At 52.7% G+C, this 22,366-nt stretch overlaps 1 protein-coding gene across 1 annotated transcript in view; it reads left to right on the top strand.

Moving 5' to 3' along the window:
* The first annotated feature begins 4,885 nt into the window (after positions 1 to 4,885).
* The window catches only part of LOC135546732 (galectin-4-like), a 30,773-nt gene continuing 13,292 nt past the window's right edge, over positions 4,886 to 22,366 (top strand). The window contains exons 1-4 of the mRNA XM_064975384.1: positions 4,886 to 4,997; positions 7,707 to 7,795; positions 9,645 to 9,849; positions 11,606 to 11,719. Coding sequence (XP_064831456.1) covers positions 4,956 to 4,997; positions 7,707 to 7,795; positions 9,645 to 9,849; positions 11,606 to 11,719 — 450 coding nt within the window. The 5' untranslated portion in view covers positions 4,886 to 4,955. The remainder of the gene's footprint in view (positions 4,998 to 7,706; positions 7,796 to 9,644; positions 9,850 to 11,605; positions 11,720 to 22,366) is intronic.

The raw sequence follows: 22,366 nt of genomic DNA, 5'->3' as shown, positions 1-22,366 counted from the left end.
AAACACCCAAACACGAACAACAATATTCCTATACACGTTCGTTTATCCAGTAAATGCGATTTGAGGGATTCTAAATTCGAGGGTTGAAATGGCCTATGCATTAGTAATTGTACTGAATCAACATAAATTGAACTTCAACGGGTTTGTTTATAACACTATAAATATTAGGCTGTTCAAAAAGAGAAACACTACAATCGTGTCGTATTTTCATTGGTAAAAAAGTGGTGATGATGATGATGGTGGTGGTGATGATGATGGTGGTGATGATGGTGATGATGATGGTGGTGGTGGTGGTGATGATGATGGTGATGATGGTGATGATGGTGATGATGGTGGTGGTGATGAGGATGATGGTGGTGATGATGATGATGATGGTGGTGATGGAGATGATGATGGTGATGAGGATGGTGGTAATGATGGTGATGGTGATGATGGTGATGAGGATGATGATGGTGATGATGGTGATGAGGATGATGATGATGGTGGTGGTGATGATGGTGATGATGATGGTGGTGGTGATGATGGTGATGATGATGGTGGTGATGATGATGATTGTGATGATGGCGGTGATGATGATGATGGTGGTGATGATGAGGATGATGATGGTGATGATGATTGTGATGGTGATGATGGTGATGATGGTGATGATGGTGATGCTGATGGTGATGGTGATGATGGTGATGAGGATGATGATGATGGTGGTGGTGATGATGGTGATGATGATGGTGGTGGTGATGATGGTGATGATGATGGTGGTGATGATGATGATTGTGATGATGGCGGTGATGATGATGATGGTGGTGATGATGAGGATGATGATGGTGATGATGATTGTGATGGTGGTGATGATGATGGTGGTGATGATGGTGATGATGATGGTGGTGGTGATGATGGTGATGGTGATGGTGATGATGATGATGATGATGATGATGATGATGGTGATGGTGATGATGGTGATGGTGATGGTGATGATGATGATGATGATGATGATGATGATGATGATGATCTGAGCTCTGCAGTTATGTCAACCAATAGGAGGGAAGTGAAGTTGGTAATAATAAGTGACATAGTAATCAAATAAGTGACATAGTATTCAAATAAGTGACATAGTAATCAAATAAGTGACATAGTATTCAAATAAGTGACATAGTAATCAAATAAGTGACGTAGTATTCAAATAAGTGACATAGTATTCAAATAAGTGACATAGTAATCAAATAAATTAAATAGTAATCAAATAAGTGACATAGTAATCAAACAAGTGACATAGTATTCAAATAAGTGACATAGTAATCAAATAAGTGACATGGTAATCAAATAAGTGAGGTAGTATTCAAATAAGTGACGTAGTATTCAAATAAGTGACATAGTAATCAAATAAATTACATAGTAATCAAATAAGTGACATAGTATTCAAATAAGTGACGTAGTATTCAAATAAATGACATAGTATTCAAATAAGTGACATAGTATTCAAATAAGTGACATAGTATTCAAATAAGTGCCATAGTAATCAAACAAGTAAATATATAACATACCTATAAAAACAACAAATAAAGTAAATCAGGTACAAGAGGCATGAAGATCAAAGATAATAGATATAGATATATAGTCTCATTACTAACCTGTACCCCTGTATATAGTCTCATTACTAACCTGTACCCCCTGTATATAGTCTCATTACTAACCTGTACCCCTGTATATAGTCTCATTACTAACCTGTACCCCCTGTATATAGCGTCATTACTAACCTGTACCCCTGTATATAGTCTCATTACTAATTTGTACCCCCTGTATATAGTCTCATTACTAATTTGTACCCCCTGTATATAGTCTCATTACTAACCGGTACCCCTGTATATAGTCTCATTACTAACCTGTACCCCCTGTATATAGTCTCATTACTAACCTGTACCCCTGTATATAGTCTCATTACTAACCTGTACCCCCTGTATATAGTCTCATTACTAACCTGTACCCCCTGTATATAGTCTCATTACTAACCTGTACCCCCTGTATATAGTCTCATTACTAACCTGTACCCCCTGTATATAGTCTCATTACTAATTTGTACCCCCTGTATATAGTCTCATTACTAACCGGTACCCCTGTATATAGTCTCATTACTAACCTGTACCCCCTGTATATAGTCTCATTACTAACCTGTACCCCTGTATATAGTCTCATTACTAACCTGTACCCCCTGTATATAGTCTCATTACTAACCTGTACCCCCTGTATATAGTCTCATTACTAACCTGTACCCCTCTATATAGTCTCATTACTAACCTGTACCCCTGTATATAGTCTCATTACTAACCTGTACCCCTGTATATAGTCTCATTACTAACCTGTATATAGTCTCATTACTAACCTGTACCCCCTGTATATAGTCTCATTACTAACCTGTACCCCTGTATATAGTCTCATTACTAACCTGTACCCCCTGTATATAGTCTCATTACTAACCTGTACCCCCTGTATATAGTCTCATTACTAACCTGTACCCCTGTATATAGTCTCATTACTAACCTGTACCCCCTGTATATAGTCTCATTACTAACCTGTACCCCCTGTATATAGTCTCATTACTAACCTGTACCCCCTGTATATAGTCTCATTACTAACCTGTACCCCTGTATATAGTCTCATTACTAACCTGTACCCCCTGTATATAGTCTCATTACTAACCTGTACCCCTGTATATAGTCTCATTACTAACCTGTACCCCTGTATATAGTCTCATTACTAACCTGTACCCCTGTACCCCTGTATATAGTCTCATTACTAACCTGTACCCCTGTATATAGTCTCATTACTAACCTGTACCCCTGTATATGGTCTCATTATTAACCTGTATCACTGTATATAGTCTCATTACTAACCTGTACCCCTGTATATAGCCTCATTACTAACCTGTACCTCTGTATATAGTCTAATTACTAACCTGTACCCCCTGTATATAGTCTCATTACTAACCTGTACCCCTGTATATAGTCTCATTACTAACCTGTACCCCCTGTATATAGTCTCATTACTAACCTGTACCCCTGTATATAGTCTCATTACTAACCTGTACCCCTTTATATAGTCTCATTACTAACCTGTACCCCCTGTATATAGTCTCATTACTAACCTGTACCCCTGTATATAGTCTCATTACTAACCTGTACCCCTGTATATAGTCTCATTACTAACCTGTACCCCCTGTATAGAGTCTCATTACTAACCTTTACCCCTATATATAGTCTCATTACTAACCTGTACCCCTGTACATTGACTCCGTACCGGTACCCAACTGTATATATGCTTGTTATTGTTATTTTATTGTGTTACTTAAAAAAAAAATTTGTTAAATATTTTCTTAACTCTATTTATCGAACTGCATTGTTGGTTAAGGGTTTCACCGTAACCTGTTGTATTCTGCACATGTGACTAATAAAGTTTGATTTGATTTGATTTGATACAGTAAACTCTGGTAGATTGTATGGAGTAAAACCGATGCTGCTATTTGCATTACAAATGCTGCTATTTGCATACAAAAAAGAAAAGGGAAAGCCACACTCTGGGAGCTCCAATGCTATTTCCTCTTTGCATTACATGAAATCCTGTTGAAGTAATACATTATTTAATCTTGCGTTTAAAAAAAATACAAATATTTGTTGTAATTTTCCTTGACTGAAATGTAAAGTTATGAAATATTTATTTTCAGTACAGTTCTAAAGTGACATGACATGTTCATTTCATTTTCATTTCATTTCCGTGAAGAACACCACCTAGACCAGGTAAGAACACCACCTAGACCAGGTAAGAACACCACCTAGACCAGGTAAGAACACCACCTAGACCAGGTAACACCACCTAGACCAGGTAAGAACACCACCTAGACCAGGTAAGAACACCACCTAGACCAGGTAAGAACACCACCTAGACCAGGTAAGAACACCACCTAGCCCTGGCAAGAACACCACCTAGACCAGGTAAGAACACCACCTAGACCAGGTAAGAACACCACCTAGCCCTGGCAAGAACACCACCTAGACCAGGTAACACCACCTAGACCAGGTAACACCACCTAGACCAGGTAAGAACACCACCTAGACCAGGTAAGAACACCACCTAGACCAGGTAAGAACACCACCTAGACCAGGTAAGAACACCACCTAGCCCTGGCAAGAACACCACCTAGACCAGGTAAGGTTCAATCAATCAATAAAATATATTTATAAAGCATTTCTCCCCCCCCCCCCTTAATGATTTAGATGCACTATTGTAAAGTGGCTGTTCCACTGGATGTCAGAAGGTGAATTCACCAATTTGTAAGTCGCTCTGGATAAGAGCGTCTGCTAAATGACTTAAATGTAAATGTAAATGCATTTCTTACATCAGCTGATATCTCAAAGTGCTGTACAGAAACCCAGCCTAAAACCCCAAACAGCAAGCAATGCAGGTGTAGAAGCACGGTGGCTAGGAAAAACTCCCTAGAAAGGCCAAAACTTAGGAGGAAACCTAGAGAGGAACCAGGCTATGAGGGGTGGCCAGTCCTCTTCTGGCTGTGCCGGGTGGAGATTATAACAGAACATGGCCAAGATGTTCAAATGTTCATAGGTGACCAGCAGGGTCAAATATTTAATAATCACAGTGGTTGTCGAGAATGCAACAGGTCAGCACCTCACGAGTAAATGTCAGTTGGCTTTTCATAGCTTTTCAAGTTCATCACATTACACGTTTGGTAGCTCCGGGAAAGAACGTATTCTAGGCCAGGTATGAAAATATGGGTCTAGGCCATTCCCCATACCCAGCTCTGTCTCTAACTCTGTCTAACCTGTTTAATCAGCCCCTCCCCTCCCATGGTTCTCTTTCCCTATAAGACCAGCAGCGACCGCTTCCTGTTCTCTCCGACTCTCCTCCGTCTCTCCGTCTGTCTGTCTGTGGATCTCTGAGTGACAGCCATCATGTTCGTTGCTCCACCTGGCTATCAGCCCGTCTACAACCCTGTGAGTAGCACGTCTCCTTGTCTAGTGTATACAGATATCATAGATATTGTCTACCGTTCTTCATTTACCTCACTTTTACACTTTTACTCTATGTACCGTCTTGGGATATAAACTCCCTTAAAGTGGGAAGTAACGGTTCTGGTACCGGTTCCAACCAACATTTTATCTTATATATCAATCTGTGGACCCCGTACATCGAAATGGATTGCATTCAGAGATAGCCCTAGTTCTCATGGACTTTGGAGTATGGGGGCATTCAAGACAACTGGGAACTTAAGAGATAAACAAGGTCAAATCATGACGTCAAAGATCTTCAGGTCGGAAAGTCGGAGCTCTAGAAAGATGCTTGAGTTTTCCGATTTGGAATTCCGAGTTGGATGAACGTTCAAAAATATTTTTCACAGTCAGAGTTTTTTGTATTTTTTTCTCCATAGTTTGCAGTTGTCTTGTACGCGTCATATATATTGCTTTCGCCTATGTGACTGTGGCTGTGAAATCTGACACTTCCTAAAGCTGCGATGTCCCACCTAACATTTAATTTGCTCTCCATCAGCTCCTTGCTGAACGCTACGTCATCGACGACCCTGTGATTAGGGAGGAAGAGGCGAAACGAGAGCGTTTTACTCCGTCCAAAATCTATCCACGTTAAGCGGATCATTATCAAATTATTAAACAAATTAGGAGTATTATTTTTTTTTGTGAGAGAGTGTCGAATTTAGTCAAAGATAAAATAAAATAAAAATGAATTGCGATTTTGATATGTGAGGCTTATTTGATCTAATAGACGTTTGGTAATGTTTAGGTTGTTAGTACTGATATAAGTGTGATGCAAGTGACATCCTAGCAACTTTGAAAAAAACACAAAAACACTTTATATCAGAGCTGTCCCTGTTGAAATTCGAGACAGTCTATGCATATTCATGAGGTTGATTAATTTGAAATATATATATATATATTAGAATTGTCACTGTTGAAATTCGAGACAGTCTATGCATATTCATGAGGTTGATTAATTGACATCAACATCGCTCATCAAATATATATTTAAATAAAAAATAAAAAATGTCTTAAAAGAGCGAGATGTATCCACCAATCCAAAGAGAGGAAACAGGCGGGAAGCTTGACAACCCGTCGTTGCGCTCCGTGGACAACGAATCCCATTGTTATGGCAGAAACCTAAGCAGCTCATCATGATATCCAGTATCTCTGCACCCATCGGTGCCCCAGAGCGAGACATCTCAGTGGCAAATTGATTCTGGTCATTGCGGGGCGAGCGGGGAGGGGACAATAAGTAGACCAGAGCCAGCTGTTCCCTGTCTGGCATGAGCATGCCAGATATTATGGCAGAACCATGAGTTTATGCGGAAAAGCATGATAAATCGACTATCTTCATTTAAAATCCACCATCTTTAATCCTAGTGCCGCAGGAGAGAGTTGTTTCGTTGCTCTAGCATATTCAGCGATCGATTTATAGTTTATAAAAGGAAATGTAAAATATTTCATAGATAAAAATAAATAAAAAATTAACACTTTCTGTTTGCCATAGATGGATATCTATATGAGATGAGAGGCCAGTTCCTAATGAGTTCAGGACGCCAAGCTCGAGCCCTGTACGGTGTTAATACGAAGGGTGGGGGCTAGCCCAATAATGTACATAACAATGTAGGTTATGCATCTTGTCGATATTCATCCAAGGACATCTTGCCTTGCATTACACCCTCGCCGTAGAATCATTTTCTCCTGAAATAATGTGAGAGAAAAGCATTCCTGTAAACGCCACCTGCTACAAGCAGAAATAAGTTATGGATAAACTAGAAATGTGACACATCTGTTTTGATAGGAAGTAGGCGTAATCCTCAATGTGTGAATGATCTGGTCATGTTTTTGGCATTGGAACATCTTTGAAGGCATGAACCGGCAGAACAGGTTATGTAGTGTTATCATCATAATAGCAAGGAAAACCGCAGTAACTGTGGTCAAAAACATGTTGGAACCAATCCAGAGTGCAGAAATCATACTTGTAATTGAGCTTGTTGTAATTGAGCTTGTAGTACTTGTAATTGAGCTTGTAGTAATTGAGCTTGTAGTACTTGTAATTGAGCTTGTAGTACTTGTAATTGAGCTTGTAGTAATTGAGCTTGTAGTACTTGTAATTGAGTTTGTAGTATTTGTAATTGAGCTTGTAGTATTTGTAATTGAGCTTGTAGTAATTGAGCTTGTAGTACTTGCAATTGAGCTTGTAGTACTTGTAATTGAGCTTGTAGTAATTGAGCTTGTAGTAATTGAGCTTGACTACAATTATAGTTGTTAAACGGTTATTATTTCCCAGACTGCCTTGCATCTATAATTGTGTATAGTTGTTAAACGGTTATTATTTCCCAGACTGCCTTGCATCTATAATTGTGTAAAGTTGTTAAACGGTTATTATTTCCCATACTGCCTTGCATCTATAATTGTGTATAGTTGTTAAATGGTTATTATTTCCCAGACTGCCTTGCATCTATAATTGTGTATAGTTGTTAAATGGTTATTATTTCCCAGACTGCCTTGCATCTATAATTGTGTAAAGTTGTTAAATGGTTATTATTTCCCAGACTGCCTTGCATCTATAATTGTGTAAAGTTGTTAAACGGTTCTTATTTCCCAGACTGCCTTGCATCTCTACTTGTGTATAGTTGTTAAACGGTTCTTACTGTGTGTTGTGTGCAGAGTATCCCCTATGTGGGGCCGATCTACGGCGGGCTGAGATCAGGGATGTCTGTTTACATCCAGGGAGTCATCCCTCACGAGATCACCAGGTGAGAAACACACAACCTCTGAGGATTGGAGGCATGCTACACGTGATCAGACTGTAACTTTTGAAGGGCGACAACAAGGGAATTTGTTTACACATTCTTAGACTGTGCTTATGTTCCTTATTGTTTTTTGTAAATTAGCGTTCGATTACAAAATAAATTACCTAGAATTGCATCAATGGTCGATGTGTTTATCACGTTTTAGGGGGAAGACCCAGATGCAGATGGTGTCAAAGTAGAAAAGTTTATTACTAGAACAGGGGGGCAGGCAAAACGACAAGAGGTCAATAATCCAGATCAGAGTCAATAGGTACAGAACGGCAGGCAGTCCCAGGGTCAGGGAAGGCAGAATGGTCAAACCCATGAAAACTAGAACAAAGGAACTATAGAAAAAGACATTGAGCAAGGGGGGGGGGGACGCTCTTCAGCTTGACGGACAAAACTAACTGGCAACAGACAAACAGAGAACACAGGTATAAATATAATGGGGAAGATGGGCGACACTTGGAGGGGGGAGACAAGCACAAAGACAGGTGAAACAGATCAGGGTGTGACAGTGTTGAGTTCAGTACAGAATATTCAGCTGTGTATTTCACAGCAGTTATGTTAGAACAGTTATTCTTTGCTCAAAGAGCACAATGTGACCTGAACAATAAGGTCCCGTGGGCTTGGTGTGGTATATAATGGGGTCGTTCCCGAGAGAAGAGTACCTTGTGCACCAATATTGAAGCCTGTTATACTACATGAAGTGCTCTCTAATAATAATTTAGTCAACACAGAACATGTCAGACCACAGTCAGTCATATCAGCTATGTTAGAAAAGTTATTACCTGGCCAGTAAGAGCCTCAGTTTATATCTGACCATGTAACGGTAACCAGGAAAATCTTTCAGAAACACAGCATTGTTGAATACTAGTTTCTGATTGGCTAGAGGAGCATTCTAGAATGGGCATTAATTAAAGCAATAATGAGAGCACATGTGTTATGACATTTGTATACAACGGGTGGGTCTAATCCTGAATGCTGATTGGTTAAAACCGCATTCAGGCCGTTGTCTATTCGACAAGTTACCACAGGCTGAATCTATGATGTTGAAATTAATATTTCCTCTGTTCCATCTGACTGCACAATCCACTGTCTCATCAGCCCAGCCAGGCAATTTATAAACCTGATCTCCACTATAAAAAGCATCTAGACATTATCTCAAATTTCTTTTAGACTAACATTTAGTTTTCAACAGCGGAGATTTGAAAAGATCTTGATGTCTGTCTCTCTGACATTTCCCCCCCAAAAATGTATATTGAAATTTGATCTCCAGCTATCCTATAGTAATGAACGTGTCAGAAGTCTGGATGAGACAGACTGGCCGGGAGCTTTTCTCAGTCTGTCGAAATCATGAATCAGCATAATTTCTTATGGATATATATACACTACCTGTCAAAGGTCTAAGAACACCTAATCATTCAAGAGTTTTTCTTAATGTTTTACTATTTTCTACAATGTAGAATAATAGTGAAGACATCAAAACTATAAAATAACACAGATGGAATCATGTAGTAACCAGAAAATTGTTAAACAAATGAAAACATTTTATTTTTGAAATTCTTCAAAGTAGCCACCCTTTGCCTTGATGACAGCTTCGCACACTCTTGACATTCTCTCAACCAGCTTCATGAGGTAGTCACCTGGAATGCATTTCAATTAACATGTATAAGCCGTTTATCCCTGACATTACTAGGGCTCTGGAGTTCTGTCTGGTCAGCTCAAATGGTGAGAAAAAACTCCAGACTCCTACCGATGTTATTTGTTGTCCGCTCTGTTCATTCTATGTCCTCTCTAACACCCCCTCTAGGTTCAACATGAACTTGCAGTGTGGAGAATCTGAGGGCAGTGATATCGGCTTTCACTTCAGCCCTCGCTTCGACAACTGGGACAAGGTGGTGTTCAACAGCTGCCAGGAAGGGGAATGGGGTTCCGAGGAGGAGATCCACAACATGCCTTTTAGCAAGGGAGACGCCTTCGAGATGGTTATCATCATTAACCAGGAGGGTTACCAGGTCAGATATAGAGATACTGTATATACTGTATAGATAGAGATACTGTGTAGATATAGTGATAGAAACTGTATAGATTTAATTTTTAATTTATTTAACCAGGCAAGTCAGTTAAGAACAAATTCTTATTTTCAATGACGGCCTAGGAACAGAGGGTTAACTGCCTGTTCAGGGGCAGAACGACAGATTTTGTACCTTGTCAGCTCGGGGATTTGAACTTGCAACCTTCCAGTTACTAGTCCAATGCTCTAACCACTAGGCTACACAGACTAGATATAGATATAGATAGTGTGTAGATATAGTTATAGATAGTGTGTAGATATAGTAATAGATACTGTATAGATATAGTGATAGATACTATGTAGATATAGATATAGATACTGTGTAGATATAGTGATAGATACTATGTAGATATAGATATAGATACTGTGTAGATATAGTAATAGATACTGTATAGATATAGTGATAGATAGTGTTTAGATATAGATTGTGTATAGATATAGATACTTTGTTGATATAGTAACATATACTGTATAGATATAGTGATATATACTATGTAGATATAGTGATATATACTGTGTAGATATAGATATAGAAACTGTATAGATATAGTGATAGATACTGTATAGATATAGTGATAGATACTGTATAGATATAGTAATAGATACTGTATAGATATAGAGATATATACTGTGTAGATATAGTGATAGATACTGTATAGATATAGTAATAGATACTGTATAGATATAGAGATATATACTGTGTAGATATAGTGATAGATACTGTATAGATATAGTAATAGATACTGTATAGATATAGTGATATATACTGTATAGATATAGTAATAGATACTGTATAGATATAGAGATATATACTGTGTAGATATAGTGATATATACTGTATAGATATAGATATACTGTATAGATATAGTGATATATACTGTGTAGATATAGTGATTGATACTGTATAGATATAGTAATAGATATAGTAATAGATACTGTATAGATATAGTGATATATACTGTGTAGATATAGTGATTGATACTGTATAGATATAGTAATAGATATAGTAATAGATACTGTATAGATATAGTGATATATACTGTGTAGATATAGTGATAGGTACTGTGTATGGGTTAGGGTTAGGTACTGTGTATGGGTTAGGGTCAGACTATAGTTGTGTATGGGTTAGGGTCAGACCATAGTTGGGTATTGGTTAGGGTCAGACTATAGTTGTGTCTGGATTAGGGTTAGACTATAGATGTGTCTGGATTAGGGTTAGACTATAGTTGTGTATGGGTTAGGGTCAGACCATAGTTGTGTATTGGTTAGGGTCAGGCTATAGTTGTGTATGGGTTAGGGTCAGACTATAGTTGTGTCTGGATTAGGGTTAGACTATAGTTGTGTATGGGTTAGGGTCAGACTATAGTTGTGTATGGGTTAGGGTCAGACTATAGTTGTGTATGGGTTAGGGTCAGACTATAGTTGTGTATGGGTTAGGGTCAGACTATAGTTGTGTATGGGTTAGGGTCAGACCATAGTTGTGTATGGGTTAGGGTCAGGCTATAGTTGTGTATGGATTAGAGTCAGACTATAGTTGTGTATGGGTTAGGGTTAGACTATAGTTGTGTATGGGTTAGGGTCAGACCATAGTTGTGTATGGGTTAGGGTCAGACTATAGTTGTGTATGGGTTAGGGTCAGATTATAGTTGTGTATGGGTTAGGGTTATCCCATAGTTCATGTGTTTTTTTTGTCGTAGGTGACAGTGAACGGACAAGACCTTCATACGTTCAACTACCGTATTCCAGTCGAGAGAGTCAACGCCCTGCAGATCGACGGCGACGCTTCCATCCAGACCGTCAACGTCATCGGGGTAAGACTGGAGCAGGGGGTAAGGGGTAGGGGGCAGGGAGTAGGGGCTGGAGCAGGGGGAGGGAGTAGGGGCTGGGGTAGGGGAAGGGAGCAGGGACTGGGGCAGGGGAAGGGAGTAGGGGCTGGGGTAGGGAGTAGGGGCTGGGGTAGGGGAAGGGAGTGGTGGCTGGGGTAGGGGAAGGGAGTAGGGACTGGGGTAGGGGAAGGGAGTAGGGACTGGGGCAGGGGAAGGGAGTAGGGGCTGGGGTAGGGGAAGGGAGTAGGGGCTGGAGCAGGGGAAGGGAGTAGGGGCTGGGGTAGGGAGTAGGGGCTGGAGCAGGGGGAGGGAGTAGGGGCTGGAGCAGGGGAGAGGGAGTAGGGGCTGGGGTAGGGGGAGGGAATAGGGGCTTGGGTAGGGGGAGGGAGTAGGGGCTGGAGCAGGGGGAGGGAGTAGGGGGAAGGGAGTAGGGGCTGGAACAGGGGAGGGAGTAGGGGCTGGGGTAGGGGAAGGGAGTAGTGGCTGGAGCAGGGGGAAGGAGTAGGGGCTGGAGCAGGGGGAGGGAGTAGGGCTGGAGCAGGGGGAGGGAGTAGGGGCTGGAGCAGGGGAAGGGAGTAGGGGCTGGACCAGGGGGAGGGAGTAGGGGCTGGAGCAGGGGAAGGGAGTAGGGGCTGGACCAGGGGGAGGGAGTAGGGGCTGGAGCAGGGGAAGGGAGTAGGGGCTGGAGCAGGGGGAGGGAGTAGGGGCTGGGGTAGGGGGAGGAATAGGGGCTGGAGCAGGGGCAGGGAGTAGGGGCTGGGGTAGGGGGAGGGAGTAGGGGCTGGAGCAGGGGGAGGGAGTAGGGGAAGGGAGTAGGGGCTGGATCAGGGGGAGGGAGTAGGGGCTGGGGTAGGGGCTGGGGTAGGGGACGGGAGTAGTGGCTGGAGCAGGGGGAGGGAGTAGGGGCTGGATCAGGGGGAGGGAGTAGGGACTGGGGCAGGGGAAGGGAGTAGGGTCTGGGGTAGGGGAAGGGAGTAGGGACTGGGGCAGGGGAAGGGAGTAGGGGCTGGGGCAGGGGAAGGGAGTAGGGAGTAGGGACTGGGGTAGGGAAAGGGAGTAGGGGCTGGGGTAGGGGAAGTGAGTAGGGACTGGGGCAGGGGAAGGGAGTAGGACTAGGGGCAGGGGAAGGGAGTAGGGGCTGGGGCAGGGGGAGGGAGTAGGGGCTGGAACAGGGGGAGGGAGTAGGGGCTGGGGTAGGGGAAGGGAGCAGGGACTGGGGCAGGGGAAGGGAGTAGGGGCTGGGGTAGGGGAAGGGAGTAGGGGCTGGGGTAGGGGAAGGGAGCGGGACTGGGGCAGGGGAAGGGAGTAGGGGCTGGGGTAGGGGAAGGGAGTAGGGACTGGGGCAGGGGAAGGGAGTAGGGGCTGGGGTAGGGAGTAGGGGCTGGGGTAGGGGAAGGAGTGGTGGCTGGGGTAGGGGAAGGGAGTAGGGACTGGGGTAGGGGAAGGGAGTAGGGACTGGGGCAGGGGAAGGGAGTAGGGGCTGGGGTAGGGGAAGGGAGTAGGGGCAGGAGCAGGGGAAGGGAGTAGGGGCTGGGGTAGGGAGTAGGGGCTGGAGCAGGGGGAGGGAGTAGGGGCTGGAGCAGGGGGAGGGAGTAGGGGCTGGGGTAGGGGGAGGGAATAGGGGCTGGAGCAGGGGGAGGGAGTAGGGGAAGGGAGTAGGGGCTGGAACAGGGGGAGGGAGTAGGGGCTGGGGTAGGGGAAGGGAGCAGGGACTGGGGCAGGGGAAGGGAGTAGGGGCTGGGGTAGGGGAAGGGAGTAGGGGCTGGGGTAGGGGAAGGGAGTAGGGGCTGGGGTAGGGGAAGGGAGCAGGGACTGGGGCAGGGGAAGGGAGTAGGGACTGGGGCAGGGGAAGGGAGTAGGGGCTGGGGTAGGGGAAGGGAGTAGGGACTGGGGCAGGGAAGGGAGTAGGGGCTGGGGCAGGGAGTAGGGGCTGGGGTAGGGGAAGGGAGTGGTGGCTGGGGTAGGGGAAGGGAGTAGGGACTGGGGTAGGGGAAGGGAGTAGGGACTGGGGCAGGGGAAGGGAGTAGGGGCTGGGGTAGGGGAAGGGAGTAGGGGCTGGAGCAGGGGAAGGGAGTAGGGGCTGGGGTAGGGAGTAGGGGCTGGAGCAGGGGGAGGGAGTAGGGGCTGGAGCAGGGGGAGGGAGTAGGGGCTGGGGTAGGGGGAGGGAATAGGGGCTTGGGTAGGGGGAGGGAGTAGGGGCTGGAGCAGGGGGAGGGAGTAGGGGAAGGGAGTAGGGGCTGGAACAGGGGGAGGGAGTAGGGGCTGGGGTAGGGGAAGGGAGTAGTGGCTGGAGCAGGGGGAAGGAGTAGGGGCTGGAGCAGGGGAAGGGAGTAGGGGCTGGACCAGGGGGAGGGAGTAGGGGCTGGAGCAGGGGGAGGGAGTAGGGGCTGGGGGTAGGGGGGGAATAGGGGCTGGAGCAGGGGAGGGAGTAGGGGCTGGGGTAGGGGGAGGGAGTAGGGGCTGGAGCAGGGGGAGGGAGTAGGGGAAGGGAGTAGGGGCTGGGGTAGGGGGAGGGAGTAGGGGCTGGAGCAGGGGGAGGGAGTAGGGGAAGGGAGTAGGGGCTGGAGCAGGGGGAGGGAGTAGGGGCTGGGGTAGGGGCTGGGGTAGGGACGGGAGTAGTGGCTGGAGCAGGTTGGAGGGAGTAGGGGCTGGAGCAGGGGAAGGAGTAGGGGCTGGATCAGGGGAGGGAGTAGGGGAAGGGAGTAGGGGCTGGGGCAGGGGAAGGGAGTAGGGACTGGGGCAGGGGAAGGGAGTAGGGGCTGGGGTAGGGGAAGGGAGTAGGGACTGGGGCAGGGGAAGGGAGTAGGGGCTGGGGCAGGGGAAGGGAGTAGGGAGTAGGGACTGGGGTAGGGAAAGGGATTAGGGGCTGGGGTAGGGGAAGTGAGTAGGGACTGGGGCAGGGGAAGGGAGTAGGACTGGGGCAGGGGAAGGGAGTAGGGGCTGGAGCAGGGGGAGGGAGTAGGGGCTGGAGCAGGGGGAGGGAGTAGGGGCTGGATCAGGGGGAGGGAGTAGGGGCTGGGGTAGGGGAAGGGAGTAGGGGCTGGGGTAGGGGGAGGGAGTAGGGGCTGGATCAGGGGAGGGAGTAGGGGCTGGAGCAGGGGAAGGGAGTAGGGGCTGGAGCAGGGGGAGGGAGTAGGGGCTGGGGTAGGGGGAGGGAATAGGGGCTGGGGTAGGGGGGGAGGGAGTAGGGGCTGGAGCAGGGGGAGGGGGTAGTAGGGAAGGGAGTAGGGGCTGGAGCAGGGGGAGGGAGTAGGGGCTGGGGTAGGGGCTGGGGTAGGGGACGGGAGTAGTGGCTGGAGCAGGGGGAGGGAGTAGGGGCTGGGGTAGGGGAAAGGAGTAGGGACTGGGGCAGGGGAAGGGAGTAGGGGCTGGGGTAGGGGAAGGGAGTGGGACTGGGGCAGGGGAAGGGAGTAGGGGCTGGGGTAGGGGAAAGGAGTAGGGACTGGGGCAGGGAAGGGAGTAGGGGCTGGGGTAGGGGGAGGGAGTAGGGGCTGGAGCAGGGGGAGGGAGTAGGGGAAGGGAGTAGGGGCTGGAACAGGGGGAGGAGTAGGGGCTGGGGTAGGGAAGGGAGTAGTGGCTGGAGCAGGGGGAAGGAGTAGGGGCTGGAGCAGGGGAAGGGGGAGTAGGGGGCTGGACCAGGGGAGGGAGTAGGGGCTGGAGCAGGGGGAGGGAGTAGGGGCTGGGGTAGGGGGAGGGAATAGGGGCTGGAGCAGGGGGAGGGAGTAGGGGCTGGGGTAGGGGGAGGGAGTAGGGGCTGGAGCAGGGGGAGGGAGTAGGGGAAGGGAGTAGGGGCTGGGGTAGGGGGAGGGAGTAGGGGCTGGAGCAGGGGAGGGAGTAGGGGAAGGGAGTAGGGGCTGGAGCAGGGGGAGGGAGTAGGGGCTGGGGTAGGGGCTGGGGTAGGGGACGGGAGTAGTGGCTGGAGCAGGTTGGAGGGAGTAGGGGCTGGAGCAGGGGGAAGGAGTAGGGGCTGGATCAGGGGGAGGGAGTAGGGGAAGGGAGTAGGGGCTGGGGCAGGGGAAGGGAGTAGGGACTGGGGCAGGGGAAGGGAGTAGGGACTGGGGCAGGGGAAGGGAGTAGGGGCTGGGGTAGGGGGAAGGGAGTAGGGACTGGGGCAGGGGAAGGGAGTAGGGACTGGGGCAGGGGAAGGGAGTAGGGGCTGGGGTAGGGGAAGGGAGTAGGGACTGGGGCAGGGGAAGGGAGTAGGGGCTGGGGCAGGGGAAGGGAGTAGGGAGTAGGGACTGGGGTAGGGAAAGGGAGTAGGGGCTGGGGTAGGGGAAGTGAGTAGGGACTGGGGCAGGGGAAGGGAGTAGGACTGGGGCAGGGGAAGGGAGTAGGGGCTGGAGCAGGGGGAGGGAGTAGGGGCTGGAGCAGGGGAAGGGAGTAGGGGCTGGATCAGGGGGAGGGAGTAGGGGCTGGGGTAGGGGAAGGGAGTAGGGGCTGGGGTAGGGGGAGGGAGTAGGGGCTGGATCAGGGGGAGGGAGTAGGGGCTGGAGCAGGGGAAGGGAGTAGGGGCTGGAGCAGGGGGAGGGAGTAGGGGCTGGGGTAGGGGGAGGGAATAGGGGCTGGGGTAGGGGAGGGAGTAGGGGCTGGAGCAGGGGGAGGGAGTAGGGGAAGGGAGTAGGGGCTGGAGCAGGGGGAGGGAGTAGGGGCTGGGGTAGGGGCTGGGGTAGGGACGGGAGTAGTGGCTGGAGCAGGGGGAGGGAGTAGGGGCTGGGGTAGGGGAAAGGAGTAGGGACTGGGGCAGGGGAAGGGAGTAGGGGCTGGGGTAGGGGAAGGGAGTGGGACTGGGGCAGGGGAAGGGAGTAGGGGCTGGGGTAGGGGAAAGGAGTAGGGACTGGGGCAGGGGAAGGGAGTAGGGGCTGGGGTAGGGGAAGGGAGTGGGACTGGGGCAGGGGAAGGGAGTAGGGGCTGGGGTAGGGGAAAGGAGTAGGGACTGGGGCAGGGGAAGGGAGTAGGGGCTGGGGTAGGGGAAGGGAGTGGGACTGGGGCAGGGGGAAGGGAGTAGGGGCTGGGGTAGGGGAAGGGAGTGGGACTGGGGCAGGGGAAGGGAGTAGGGGCTGGGGTAGGGGAAGGGAGTAGGGACTGGGGCAGGGGAAGGGAGTAGGGGCTGGGGTAGGGGAAGGGAGTGGGACTGGGGCAGGGGAAGGGAGTAGGGGCTGGGGCAGGGGAAGGGAGTAGGGGCTGGGGTAGGGGAAGGGAGTAGGGGCTGGGGTAGGGGAAGGGAGTAGGGACTGGGGCAGGGGAAGGGAGTAGGGGCTGGGGTAGGGGAAGGGAGTGGGACTGGGGCAGGGGAAAGGAGTAGGGGCTGGGGCAGGGGAAGGGAGTAGGGAGTAGGGACTGGGGTAGGGAAAGGGAGTAGGGGCTGGGGTAGGGGAAGTGAGTAGGGACTGGGGCAGGGGAAGGGAGTAGGACTGGGGCAGGGGAAGGGAGTAGGGGCTGGGGTAGGGGAAGGGAGTAGGGGCTGGGGTAGGGGAAGGGGAAGGGACTTGGGTAGGGGAAGGGAGTAGGGGCTGGGGTAGGGGAAGGGAGTAGGGGCTGGGGTAGGGGAAGGGAGCAGGGACTGGGGCAGGGGAAGGGAGTAGGGGCTGGGGTAGGGGAAGGGAGTAGGGGCTGGGGTAGGGGAAGGGAGTAGGGGCTGGGGTAGGGGAAGGGAGCAGGGACTGGGGCAGGGGAAGGGAGTAGGGGCTGGGGTAGGGGAAGGGAGTAGGGACTGGGGCAGGGGAAGGGAGTAGGGGCTGGGGCAGGGAGTAGGGGCTGGGGTAGGGGAAGGGAGTGGTGGCTGGGGTAGGGGAAGGGAGTAGGGACTGGGGTAGGGGAAGGGAGTAGGGACTGGGGCAGGGGAAGGGAGTAGGGGCTGGGGTAGGGGAAGGGAGTAGGGGCTGGAGCAGGGGAAGGGAGTAGGGGCTGGGGTAGGGAGTAGGGGCTGGAGCAGGGGGAGGGAGTAGGGGCTGGAGCAGGGGAGGGAGTAGGGGCTGGGGTAGGGGGAGGGAATAGGGGCTTGGGTAGGGGGAGGGAGTAGGGGCTGGAGCAGGGGGAGGGAGTAGGGGAAGGGAGTAGTGGCTGGAGCAGGGGGAGGGAGTAGGGGCTGGAGCAGGGGGAGGGAGTAGGGGCTGGATCAGGGGGAGGGAGTAGGGGCTGGGGTAGGGGAAGGGAGTAGGGGCTGGGGTAGGGGGAGGGAGTAGGGGCTGGATCAGGGGGAGGGAGTAGGGGCTGGAGCAGGGGGAAGGGAGTAGGGGCTGGGGTAGGGGGAGGGAATAGGGGCTGGGGTAGGGGGAGGGAGTAGGGGCTGGAGCAGGGGGAGGGAGTAGGGGAAGGGAGTAGGGGCTGGAGCAGGGGGAGGGAGTAGGGGCTGGGGTAGGGGCCGGGGTAGGGGACGGGAGTAGTGGCTGGAGCAGGGGGAGGGAGTAGGGGCTGGAGCAGGGGGAAGGAGTAGGGGCAGGGGCAGGGGAAGGGAGTAGGGGCTGGGGTAGGGGAAAGGAGTAGGGACTGGGGCAGGGAAGGGAGTAGGGGCTGGGGTAGGGGAAGGGGAGTGGGACTGGGGCAGGGGAAGGGAGTAGGGGCTGGGGTAGGGGAAGGGAGTGGGACTGGGGCAGGGGAAGGGAGTAGGGGCTGGGGTAGGGGAAGGGAGTAGGGACTGGGGCAGGGGAAGGGAGTAGGGGCTGGGGTAGGGGAAGGGAGTGGGACTGGGGCAGGGGAAGGGAGTAGGGGCTGGGGCAGGGGAAGGGAGTAGGGGCTGGGGTAGGGGAAGGGAGTAGGGGCTGGGGTAGGGGAAGGGAGTAGGGACTGGGGCAGGGGAAGGGAGTAGGGGCTGGGGTAGGGGAAGGGAGTGGGACTGGGGCAGGGGAAAGGAGTAGGGGCTGGGGCAGGGGAAGGGAGTAGGGAGTAGGGACTGGGGTAGGGAAAGGGAGTAGGGGCTGGGGTAGGGGAAGTGAGTAGGGACTGGGGCAGGGGAAGGGAGTAGGACTGGGGCAGGGGAAGGGAGTAGGGGCTGGGGTAGGGAAGGGAGTAGGGGCTGGGGTAGGGGAAGGGGAAGGGACTGGGGTAGGGGAAGGGAGTAGGGGCTGGGGTAGGGGAAGGGAGTAGGGGCTGGGGTAGGGGAAGGGAGCAGGGACTGGGGCAGGGGAAGGGAGTAGGGGCTGGGGTAGGGGAAGGGAGTAGGGGCTGGGGTAGGGGAAGGGAGTAGGGGCTGGGGTAGGGGAAGGGAGTAGGGGCTGGGGTAGGGGAAGGGAGCAGGGACTGGGGCAGGGGAAGGGAGTAGGGGCTGGGGTAGGGGAAGGGAGTAGGGACTGGGGCAGGGGAAGGGAGTAGGGGCTGGGGTAGGGAGTAGGGGCTGGGGTAGGGGAAGGGAGTGGTGGCTGGGGTAGGGGAAGGGAGTAGGGACTGGGGTAGGGGGAAGGGAGTAGGGACTGGGGCAGGGGAAGGGAGTAGGGGCTGGGGTAGGGGAAGGGAGTAGGGGCTGGAGCAGGGGAAGGGAGTAGGGGCTGGAGCAGGGGGAGGGAGTAGGGGCTGGGGTAGGGGGAGGGAATAGGGGCTTGGGTAGGGGGAGGGAGTAGGGGCTGGAGCAGGGGGAGGGAGTAGGGGAAGGGGAGTAGGGGCTGGAGCAGGGGGAGGGAGTAGGGGCTGGGGTAGGGGCTGGGGTAGGGGACGGGAGTAGTGGCTGGAGCAGGGGGAGGGAGTAGGGGCTGGAGCAGGGGGAAGGAGTAGGGGCTGGATCAGGGGGAGGGAGTAGGGGCTGGAGCAGGGGAAGGGAGTAGGGGCTGGGGTAGGGGAAGGGAGTAGGGACTGGGGCAGGGGAAGGGAGTAGGGGCTGGGGTAGGGGAAGGGAGTGGGACTGGGGCAGGGGAAGGGAGTAGGGGCTGGGGCAGGGGAAGGGAGTAGGGAGTAGGGACTGGGGCAGGGGAAGGGAGTAGGGGCTGGGGTAGGGGAAGGGAGTAGGGACTGGGGCAGGGAAGGGAGTAGGGACTGGGGCAGGGGAAGGGAGTAGGGGCTGGGGTAGGGTAAGGGAGTAGGGACTGGGGTTGGGGAAGGGAGTAGGGGCTGGGGTAGGGGGAAGGGAGTAGGGGCTGGGGCAGGGGAAGGGAGTAGGGGCTGGGGTAGGGGAAGGGAGTAGGGGCTGGGGTAGGGGAAGGGAGTAGGGGCTGGGGTAGGGGAAGGGGGAGTAGGGGGGAAGGGAAGTAGGGGGAAGGGGTAGGGGGAAGGGAGTAGGGGAAGGGAGTAGGGGCTGGGGTAGGGGGAAGGGAGTAGGGGCTGGGGTAGGGGGAAGGGGGGAGTAGGGGCTGGGGTAGGGGAAGGGGTAGGGGAAGGGGTAGGGGAAGGGAGTAGGGGAAGGGGTAGGGGAAGGGGTAGGGGAAGGGAGTAGGGACTGGGGCAAGGAAGGGAGTAGGGACTGGGGCAGGGGAAGGGAGTAGGGGAAGGGAGTAGGGACTGGGGCAGGGGAAGGGAGTAGGGGAAGGGAGTAGGGACTGGGGCAGGGGAAGGGAGTAGGGGAAGGGAGTAGGGACTGGGGTAGGGGAAGGGAGTAAGGACTGCGGCAGGGAAGGGGAGTAGGGACTGGGGCAGGGGAAGGGAGTAGGGACTGGGGCAGGGGAAGGGAGTAGGGACTGGGGCATGGGGAAGGGAGTAGGGACTGGGGCAGGGGAAGGGAGTAAGGACTGGGGTAGGGGAAGGGAGTGGTGGCTGGGGCAGGGGAAGGGAGTAGGGACTGGGGTAGGGGAAGGGAGTAAGGACTGAGGTAGGGGAAGGGAGTAGGGACTGGGGTAGGGGAAGGGAGTAAGGACTGGGGTAGGGGAAGGGAGTGGTGGCTGGGGCAGGGGAAGGGAGTAGGGACTGGGGTAGGGGAAGGGAGTAAGGACTGGGGTAGGGGAAGGGAGTAGGGACTGGGGTAGGGGAAGGGAGTAGGGACTGGGGCAGGGGAAGGGAGTAGGGACTGGGGCAGGGGAAGGGAGTAGGGACTGGGGCAGGGGAAGGGAGTAAGGACTGGGGTAGGGGAAGGGAGTAAGGACTGGGGTAGGGGAAGGGAGTGGTGGCTGGGGCAGGGGAAGGGAGTAAGGACTGGGGCAGGGGAAGGGAGTAGGGACTGGGGTAGGGAAGGGAGTGGTGGCTGGGGCAGGGGAAGGGAGTAAGGACTGGGGCAGGGGAAGGGAGTAGGGACTGGGGCAGGGGAAGGGAGTAGGGGCTGGGGTAGGGGAAGGGAGTAGGGACTGGGGCAGGGGAAGGGAGTAAGGACTGGGGCAGGGGAAGGGAGTAAGGACTGGGGTAGGGGAAGGGAGTAAGGACTTGGGTAGGGGAAGGGAGTAGGGGCTGGAGCAGGGGGAGGGAGTAGGGGAATGGAGTAGGGGCTGGAGCAGGGGGAGGGAGTAGGGGCTGGGGTAGGGGCTGGGGTAGGGGACGGGAGTAGTGGCTGGAGCAGGGGGAGGGAGTAGGGGCTGGAGCAGGGGGAAGGAGTAGGGGCTGGGGTAGGGGAAGGGAGTAGGGACTGGGGCAGGGGAAGGGAGTAGGGACTGGGGCAGGGGAAGGGAGTAGGGGAAGGGGTAGGGGAAGGGAGTGGGACTGGGGCAGGGGAAGGGAGTAGGGGCTGGGGCAGGGGAAGGGAGTAGGGGCTGGGGTAGGGGAAGGGAGTGGGACTGGGGCAGGGGAAGGGAGTAGGGGCTGGGGCAGGGGAAGGGAGTAGGGAGTAGGGACTGGGGTAGGGAAAGGGAGTAGGGGCTGGGGTAGGGGAAGGGGAAGGGAGTAGGGGGAAGGGAGTAGGGGCTGGGGTAGGGGAAGGGAGTAGGGACTGGGGCAGGGGAAGGGAGTAGGACTGGGGCAGGGGAAGGGAGTAGGGGCTGGGGTAGGGGAAGGGAGTAGGGGCTGGGGTGGGGGAAGGGGAAGGGAGTAGGGGTAGGGGAGTAGGGGCTGGGGTAGGGGAAGGGAGTAGGGACTGGGGCAGGGGAAGGGAGTAGGGGCTGGGGTAGGGAGTAGGGGCTGGGGTAGGGGAAGGGAGTAGGGGCTGGGGTAGGGGAAGGGAGTAGGGGCTGGGGGAGGGGAAGGGAGTAGGGGCTGGGGTAGGGGAAGGGAGTAGGGACTGGGGCAGGGGAAGGGAGTAGGGGCTGGGGTAGGGAGTAGGGGCTGGGGTAGGGGAAGGGAGTGGTGGCTGGGGTAGGGAAGGGAGTAGGGACTGGGGTAGGGGAAGGGAGTAGGGACTGGGGCAGGGGAAGGGAGTAGGGGCTGGGGTAGGGGGAAGGGAGTAGGGACTGGGGCAGGGAAGGGAGTAGGGACTGGGGCAGGGAAGGGAGTAGGGGCTGGGGTAGGGTAAGGGAGTAGGGACTGGGGTTGGGGAAGGGAGTAGGGGCTGGGGTAGGGGAAGGGAGTAGGGGCTGGGGCAGGGGAAGGGAGTAGGGGCTGGGGTAGGGGAAGGGAGTAGGGGCTGGGGTAGGGGAAGGGAGTAGGGGAAGGGAGTAGGGGAAGGGGTAGGGAAGGGGTAGGGGAAGGGAGTAGGGGCTGGGGTAGGGGAAGGGAGTAGGGGCTGGGGTAGTGGAAGGGGTAGGGCAAGGGGTAGGGGAAGGGAGTAGGGAAGGGAGTAGGGACTGGGGCAAGGAAGGGAGTAGGGACTGGGGCAGGGGAAGGGAGTAGGGGAAGGGAGTAGGGACTGGG

This window comes from Oncorhynchus masou, chromosome 9 (assembly GCF_036934945.1).
Source record: "Oncorhynchus masou masou isolate Uvic2021 chromosome 9, UVic_Omas_1.1, whole genome shotgun sequence".
NCBI lineage: Eukaryota > Metazoa > Chordata > Actinopteri > Salmoniformes > Salmonidae > Oncorhynchus > Oncorhynchus masou.
Note: the sequence above shows the minus strand (reverse complement) of the source record. Positions and strands in the feature narration are given on the sequence as shown.